The 8,919-nt window shown below is 38.9% G+C and overlaps 1 protein-coding gene across 1 annotated transcript in view; it reads left to right on the top strand.

Annotated features, from left to right (window-relative positions):
• The window catches only part of T265_06649 (hypothetical protein), a gene marked incomplete at both ends in the record, with an annotated part of 52,547 nt that overhangs the window by 27,767 nt on the left and 15,861 nt on the right, over positions 1 to 8,919 (top strand). Inside the window, 5 exons of the mRNA XM_009171969.1 lie at positions 493 to 705; positions 3,439 to 3,483; positions 5,708 to 6,200; positions 6,602 to 7,008; positions 8,364 to 8,465. Coding sequence (XP_009170233.1) covers positions 493 to 705; positions 3,439 to 3,483; positions 5,708 to 6,200; positions 6,602 to 7,008; positions 8,364 to 8,465 — 1,260 coding nt within the window. The remainder of the gene's footprint in view (positions 1 to 492; positions 706 to 3,438; positions 3,484 to 5,707; positions 6,201 to 6,601; positions 7,009 to 8,363; positions 8,466 to 8,919) is intronic.

Below are 8,919 nucleotides of genomic sequence, written 5' to 3'. Positions count from 1 at the left end.
TGACATTATATATATATATATATATATATATATATATATATATATACATATTCAGTCAGTTCTTGGCCCTCGAGTTTAGCCCCGTAGCAATCAACAAGTAGGGAATACACGGCTGCTCACTCCTGTTAATTAAGGGAGACGCTAAAGCCCAACTCGGTGCAGTAATGGAGGACTTTTTTGACTTTTGTGGCAGACAACAGTCCCCAGCGGTAATATTTTTGCAAACCATTTGATTACATTACAAGGGCATCATAATCCTAACAACAAATTTCATCTGCGTAAGTCCTGTTGCACGAATTTCGCAGATACAAATGACTTATCGCCATTAATTGTTTTACAACTATGTGCTAGTTATCTAGAAGACGATTGAGGCCAAACTTCTCCCCATGTTTCAGAATGAAACATCCTTATAAAAATGTTGACAACACATTTTCTTAACTCTGCTTCTTTCAGTTAAAATTCCCATGTAATCAAAATTGTATTTTACATCAGGAACGGGTGCCGCAACTGGGGACCAACTAGTGGATGAACAAGCAGAAAAACAAGGTATGGAACGGAACTTACACACCCGGGAAATCATCATATACGTGGCACTGTTTGCTTTCGTTGCCTGCATTCTGATTCTTCTGGTGCTATTCTTCTGCCAATGGAAAGGATCACGATCATTTTTCCCAAAACCACTCCACTTACCGTGTTGTCTTCCCGGTAAGTAAAGGCTGCGTATCCACGTTTACAGAAGAGTTGTGCCTAACTCTGAGACATTCCCTTAACGTTTTGCAACGCATTCAATAAAATGATTGCCAAGACAATTTCAGAATTACTGGGAGTAAAGAACCAGACATCAGAAAAATTTTGGAGCATGGAATATCTGTATTTGTTACACACCCAATAGTTTAGTAAAGTTAAGGCAAATGACGTTCGTGCATTGTGAGAAGGTTCATTATCACCTGCACTCTTGGCCAGAAAGTTTATATATATATATATATATATATATATATATATATATATGATGCAGTGAATTTACTATGAAGCGATAAATTAGCCGGTTGCATTTGATTATTATCATGGATTGCTGCTGTTAAGAGTTATGTGCCTGTTTAAGCACCCGTCGGTGTAAGTTGGCATTGGTTTATCGCTGATATGTGCTGTTGAAATCTAGCTTAAGAATGTGAAAGTTCCCATGTACAATAATCTACTTGGAACAACAGTGCAATCAATGGGTCATCTATATATTTTTCCGGGAAGAAAATTTGTCTAAAGGCTTTATAGCGAAACTATAAAGAAGTTATCGTTTCAGAAGAGCTTGATAAACAATCGGTAGTTTTTATTTGGGCAACGTTTCGCTTTAAAGGCTTTATAGCGAAACTATAAAGAAGTTATCGTTTCAGAAGAGCTTGATAAACAATCAGTAGTTTTTATTTGGGCTTTTGTGTCAAAAGCGAAACGTTGCCCAAATAAAAACTACCGATTATTTATCAAGCTCTTCTGAAACGATGAGTTCTCAATCGGTTCCAAATCTTTTCCAATTGATTATAAAGAAGTTTATTAAATTCCAACCACGTTTGGGCTGAAAATATATCTGACTGTTTTAACAAATCCGTGTTACTGAGGCCCATTGGGTCACCGTAAAACAAAATCTGGATAAATAAATTTGTTTCAGAATGCCAATTCCAAGATATTTATAGCCACCTGCATATGTATATAACCTAGCTGGAGACAAGAAACTTTTATCCCGATCCGCTGTACGGAAGTACGTGCACCTTCGTAAATTAGAAATTTACACTTAATGTACGCAAATCATCCGACAGAAAACTGTCTTTTTTAATGTCATACACATGTTTTTAGAATAAGAAAAAGATGGGTGTTTATATGTGAAAAACCCTTAAAAATGATTTTTATCTACGCTACCAAAATACGTGGAGCCCATGGAGTTTGAACGATTCTGGAGTGAAGTAAAATGCGGTCAACTATTCGTGCTTTATCACATATTTGTGACAAAAATAATTCGTAGAGTAAAAATATTGCTTTTTCTAAACAAATACTACGCTGGCAGTCACAAATTTCATTCAGTGGATTTATGAAATTGATTTATTATTCGCTAGTTTACTGCACATATCCCGGTTTGATTATTTGGATTAACTTGTATTTCTTTGTGTTTAAACTACATAATAAAACATCAGATGTTTAGTGGCATTTTTGACTATACTGTGTACAGAGAACAAAAATTAATTTTCGAAATTTTTAGAGCTACCATCTGACGAGGCTAATTTTCAGTTAACCGTCAAATTGAAAAGGGAAGGAGAAAATCACTCCGAGAGAAAATCTGCTGTTTTTCTCACTTACAAGCGGAAAGCCAGAAACTTATTTTAGCTCGATGAGGAAAAAGCCGAATATCTAATGAATGGTTATTAAAATTACCTGCTCTTCGGTACTCGGTAATGGAGGTGCAATTAAAGAATAAAAATACGTCTTTTGAGGTCTTGAACTTTTTTGTGGCTTTTCTTGCAAGTCTTTCAAATATCCCAAAAAATAACCCATGTGCTTTTGGCCGTGCACGTGTTCGATAATTTAAAAACTAACAAGGCCTATATTGTTCAAACACCGCCTATGCAAAGCGGAAGTTAGTGTCCTTAAAAGGAGTGTTTTACTCGCTTTGCATCTATTCGCATCGGCTAGCAAGTATGTACCAGCTTATAGTAGTTTTGTACTAATTTATACACCAGTTCTACTGATTTATTTATATTGTCGTTAGCCATGCTTTTTCGCCCGTTCTCATCTTGAGGACGTACCCTGCATCTGCAGCAGTATTATACCAACGTTTTGTTACGTTGACCTACAGTCGGTTGCTTTCAAGGGCGTATCCAATTAGGCACATGAATACATACATTCATTTCAAGTAGATTAAACCAAAACCGCACCCTTAATTCCGCTAGCTTTGACCAGCTTTGCTTTCCTATCCAAAACGAACAGTTCTTAATAATCAGGCGATCTGCTGGACTTTGGTTCAATGGAATGCCACAGATACCGATGATGTTGTCATTCTTGTTTCCTAAAAGGTTACTTACGTCGGCCAAATCATATGAGATGTCATTCAAAGTTTGTTCCAGACGTACTAATGATGATATCGTGTTTGTATTGGGTCCAATCAAAGAAACTGCGGAGAGTTGCCTTTGTGAGATTAATATGAATAATGACAGAAACCTCAGTGTTTCCACCAAACATTAATAAGGCTTATTTGACGATGCTGGTTCGAGTGCCCTGGGTTAACTAAAAATGCATATTTGCTCGTTTGTAGTTGCAAATAGGAGGAGTGAAAATTACTAAATTTTTGAATATGTACGGGATGGACAGTGACTCATTAAATGACGGTTTGTGGTTTGGCTGTGATTGTTACTCAGAATTGATTCTTCCATAAACATTCTGTTTGCATTCCGAAAGGCACCACAGCATATCACTCTGAGAAGCGAGGCATCTTTCCAAAGGGTAAGTCCTTTTATGAATAGCATAGCGTTTGCATGCGATCTTGTCTAAAATTCCCAGTCTTTTCAATATCGGGGTAAGAAGCAACAAATGCTTGATGATAAAATAGTATGCAGAACAAAGCCAACCCTGTCCTCTCTGAAGGTTGAAGCTTGCGTCAAGCTCTTTTAAATACGACAGAGGGTCATTGTAGATAATTCCATACAGCTTCACTAAGAGTCAGTAACTTGAGTTTGATAATATGAAGAACATCTCTGAACGCTTTTTAAGAATTTCTGGTTCGAATGACACGTTGAACCACATACTCACACTTTTAAATTGTAATCGGTTAGGTGCATTTACTGTTCTTTTGTCAAGTGATTATTGATATGTCCTCTGAGCATCAACATTGCCACTAGTACGCTGATGATGTCACCTCGATTGGCGAAAAAGCTTTGTAAGCTAAGTGTCAAACCCCGGAAGCAGCATATAACAAAACCGTGCCGCTTAAATCAATCTTTCCGATACGCTTTGTTATTCACAAGTGCGTAACATCAGGTTAACGATGTAAATTGTCGTGGACAGAAAACAAATTGGAAGTTGCCACTCAAACGGGGGCTTATTTGCCTTTTTGGAAGTAAAGATATTGGATACGACAATATGGGGCTAAGCAACCAATGTACTGAGATCAAACCTCCATTCGACATCGAACAGATTAGCTGGATTCTAATGCCAACTCACTCGTTTGCAGGTATGTCATCCGAGGCGTGTTTGGCTTTCAACCCAAACTAGCTTGATTGGGTAAGCTGGTTTACTTTAAACATGAGCATAGATGACAAACCACACTCCAATCTTACAGGAATGAGTTTGATTATGGAGGACCTCCTAGCTAGTTCTTTTTTATTAGCCTAACTAACTGCTATAAAGGCATTCTTATCTATGGTCCAAAATATCAACTTTTTCATAGAAGGCATATCCGATCACCTCAGTCTATGGTTGTTTTACTGTCATACATGACCATGATTTGCACAGACCAACAACCAAGTTATACATTTTTTAACCTTTTATTCCAACGCCTCGGTTCATAAACACTGTCTTGGAGTTAAACGTAACCTATTTCTCTGTAAAAGCTGAGCGGCCTACATCTATCTCCATAGCACAGCGAGAAAAAAATGTGCTGCAGTATCGTAGTCGTAAAGTAGTGATGAAAATCATACTGAGCCCGAAGTTTTTTTCCCATACATGGCCAAATGTTTCACTTACGTATTGAGGAACATTAATGTTTGAATAATCCCTGTGTCAGAATTTTTACCGTGTGGCTAATGCTCGATTACGATGAATGCATTTTCGAGAAATTCTTGTATGGTATATTTTATTGCAAAACTTGGATAGGTGCCTATCCGTCACAGGATATTGGTATGTATCACGTCTGTAGGCACTGCATATTTTATTTTTCGTGAATATCATCCAAATTTTCAGCACAAAGGTCAAAATTTAGGAAGAAAAAATGTGACAAAATGTGTAGAAAAATCATATGAAAATCTCAATAATTGTTTAACAATTCACCAGCCACACCTCATTTGTTAGACAGTGTCTACTTCAGAGTGTTCGTTAGAAGTAATCATATTATTTCCGTCGTCCGCCTGAGAGTGGCCACATTGGTTTTTAATCTGCTATCACATACAGGAAGGCCTTTGGGTCATTGCAGATCGTCAAGGCTTATATAGTTAGAGTTGTAACTAACTGTACTTCTTTTGATATTTGCTTGATAGCAGTAGATTTTCGTCTTTGCCCTTGCCTATTTCGTGACACCCTCGGGCCATTTTTGCCCAACAACCCCATTTAAAAACAACCATCAGTTCTTATGTTTCATCAAGGGTTTTGTTCATCCACGAGCCAAACAGTCTAGGTGTTGAATACGGGTACATGCATTTCGGTAGGGTGGCAACATGGAAAAAACTTCATAAAAGATAGTCATTGCTCATTACCAGTTGAAATACTTTGAAGTTTGGGAAAATAACTTCAAAATTAGGTAGGAAATTAGAAGCAAAACGGTCAAATACTAGCGCCCCCCGACGAGTTGGAAGAAACATGTTCTAAATTGGTCCTGTGCATACTGTGCAGTAAAGTTTGGAAATGTAGCGTTAATAATTGTTGCTTCGCAGTGAAAGTGAGATACAGTCATTGAAACCACAAACCTAGAGAAGCTTGGACACATGGTTAAACCAGTCTATTTTCACTTTTTCAGACCCTTTACTTTTGAATGATTTCAAGCAGTCAACGATGACAATAAGAAATCCCATCACAATGGACATTCGACAGAAATCATGCGATGGAAGATCACTGGGTATACCCCAAACAGATATAAGTTCACAGCCCATAACTTCACTCCCCACAGACCATCAGTATTCTCTTCCTATCTACGATCGTGCGGCAATTTCCAATCAGTCATCACTTGGTCTAACGTGCCAAATCCTAGAAAACCCATCATCTTTCCCTCTCCCCATAGGATTGACAGGAACAATCTCACACCTAGGGGTACTGCCCCCAGTCCCGTCATGTTTTCGAGACCCCTTACTTTGTGGTGAGAAATGTGAAGGGAACGATGTCTTCCTGCAAAATACTCCATATTGTGTTACAAGTGTTGAGCCTCTGCGCGCTATGCTCCCATTTACCCAAAATCAAAGCTTGCTAACAATGGGTGACATGGCTGGTGCGAGTACAACATACACAAAGATAAAGTAAGTACGCAATTAACCTGAACTATTTGGATTTTCGTATGTAGCTTATTTGCGTTTGATGTTGCAATGAGACACAACGTCGGTTTTGAGTTTACTGGCTGCTAGGTTCATTCACGGAACCTGAAACGTGCACTGTACTGATTCTTTTAGGAATAAAATTATCAAGTTCGATAAATTTGACTAATTTAGGAAGACTTTTGATCTTCAGAATTTTCTCACTGTGGGAAACAGCCGTGAAACAGAGGATACAAAAACCAACGATATGACTGGTTATGTGTAGCGTCACTGTATCAAATAAGTAAATGTATTCCAAAACATCTTACTACGATATCGAAACACTCAATCTTAACTTTTTCACATACTTTCTCCGGGTTAGTGTTATTATCGCCCTTCAATTACAGTGAAATACCAGGAAGAAACATCCTGCCGGATACGCTGGACCTAAATTCAGCTACAACAGCCACAAATCATCTTTTCGGCGCCCATAAAGTTGGATCTGTTTTCACAGAAGCATCATCCGGGAAATCGTCATCAAATATGGCTACAAACACAACGGCTGTTGGGTCAGTCAACGCCGATAGTAGTAATGGATCTCTGGGTATTGGCGCTACACACAGTCCGTCTGGCTTGTTATTGGCTCAGACTGGTGAAACAGTCGTGGGAGACAGAGAAACTCGACAGTATAACGCAAATTACTCTAACGACTTCAACCCACCGTGGAACTATTCTTGTGAAATTCAGGAAACCGACGTGGTGATCAGTGCAAACCTCACAGAAAATGGTGGCCTAATCTGCAGTTCCACATCAGGTGAGTGGACTGTACAAAATGCATGCAGCATTCAACCTTTTTTAATGGATTAAATGCCTGGTGTTTTCCTTGAAGAATAATCGATTGTTGGCAGCCATAATTCATAATTTTCCAACTCATACACTCACTCACTCACTCCCTCGTTCACTCACTTACCCACTCGCTTACTCAGATGCAGGTGTCCTCAGATTCCTTTCTAATGATAACGACCTCGATAATTTGATGAAAGTGGACGCTTGAAACGAACAATCTACCTATCCACTTGTACTGGGTTCCACCTGTGCTTTGTCACGTTTAAACCGCTAGACTGCCGGCAACTATCATCATTTGGGTCGTTTTGGGAGGGGGCACATATTTTCACACAACTAACATAGGTTAGAGGTCATACCTAATATTGTGCTGGGGGAACGCGTGTTGTGTGAAAAGTAATTTTTTAAAAATATTAGGTGCTTCTTGAATTCCGCAGCAAATTTTGGACTTAATTCGATGGATGGTACACTATTTGGTCACTGAAACTACTATGGTCTCATGTATAATGCAGCGGAGATGCGCGCCCGACTGTACTAATGGGATCATTTGGTGTAATATCCACGAGCACTCGTGGCCGAAAGGTTGCCTGGTAGAAACCTCTTTCCGGGAAGCGACGAGTTCGAATCCGTTCAAAATTTTCCGAGATCTACACTATTACTATTTCCCAACAATAATGCAATGCGTCTCGACATTTCGGTAGGGATTGGCAACAGTGATGAGACGAAATCTCAATGAAAAATGCCAAAATTTTCTCAAGTTATCAACATCGTTACAAAATTTTGAATTCAATCAGGAAGTATTGCAGAGTGGTAACTGTGGTACCTGGAAAAGTGTCGGGATGTTGAAGGGAACTCTCTGAGAAAAAAAAGTTCAAGGTCTGTGTGTTGTAGTCATATCTGATGCGCACATATCTGCTCGCACTTATGAGCTACACGTCACCCGTGTGCCTAAGCCCGTGCTTGAAAGGTAGCTCAATATATACGCATATGCACTCAAATGTCCTTGATTAATAGCCACACAGGGAGGTGATTTATTCCACCTAGTCCACATAGCAAGGCACGATGAAATTCACAGGAGTGAGATTCAGACGTTTCAGGCTGTTGAATTTGCATGGTGTTAGGTGTTATTTTACACACTGCGCAAGTGAGAAGCTTTGAATAAATTCTGTAATACCCTAAAATTTGATATAACTTTCATTCCACCGCCATTTCTGAGGATAGTTTAGCATTTATACCGTTGAAGGCAAGCAAAAATAATCAAAATTGAACATCATTGGATTTTTTGAAGCTTTTGCTTATGAACCGTTCTTATGGTTTAATTTACAGGAGTCTATCTGAAAGTACCTCAAGGCGCAGTGCATGGGATGTCGGAGGAGCCAGTGTACGTTGCGATATGCCGAGATGAACGGATAAGGCCTATTCTCGGTGGTACGTCTATTATAAAAAAGACCATGTGTGATGGTTTTTGGGATAGTCGTCCCTCTTGCCTGGGTTGTTTTAAGGGTTACTGAATCAAGCGATTGGCAGTCTTCAGAGCACAGCATGACATCAATACTCCGCTTAAGTAAAAATTCAAGTTAGCCATTGTCTTCAAGAATCTGATCAACCACGCACGTCGGATCTTCTTTGTACTGAAACATCTTCAAACATATTCGCCTAGCGCGCTGCATCCGCAGTGTCACTATTCGACTGGTAATTTGCTTACCACACTTTTATCGGCAGCTAACGTTTCTAAATCCGGGCTGAATTTCGTGTGGTCCAAACAATCTACTGGGTATTTTAGCTTTCTGTCACCTCTGAGGCAGTATACTTTGCAACTGCGTTCCATTCCAATTTTGCATATTTATACATATATATATATATATATATATATATATATATA

This window comes from Opisthorchis viverrini (assembly GCF_000715545.1).
Source record: "Opisthorchis viverrini unplaced genomic scaffold opera_v5_142, whole genome shotgun sequence".
Classification (NCBI taxonomy): domain Eukaryota; kingdom Metazoa; phylum Platyhelminthes; class Trematoda; order Opisthorchiida; family Opisthorchiidae; genus Opisthorchis; species Opisthorchis viverrini.
The sequence above is the reverse complement of the archived record's forward strand: the minus strand, read 5'-3'. Positions and strand labels throughout refer to the sequence as shown.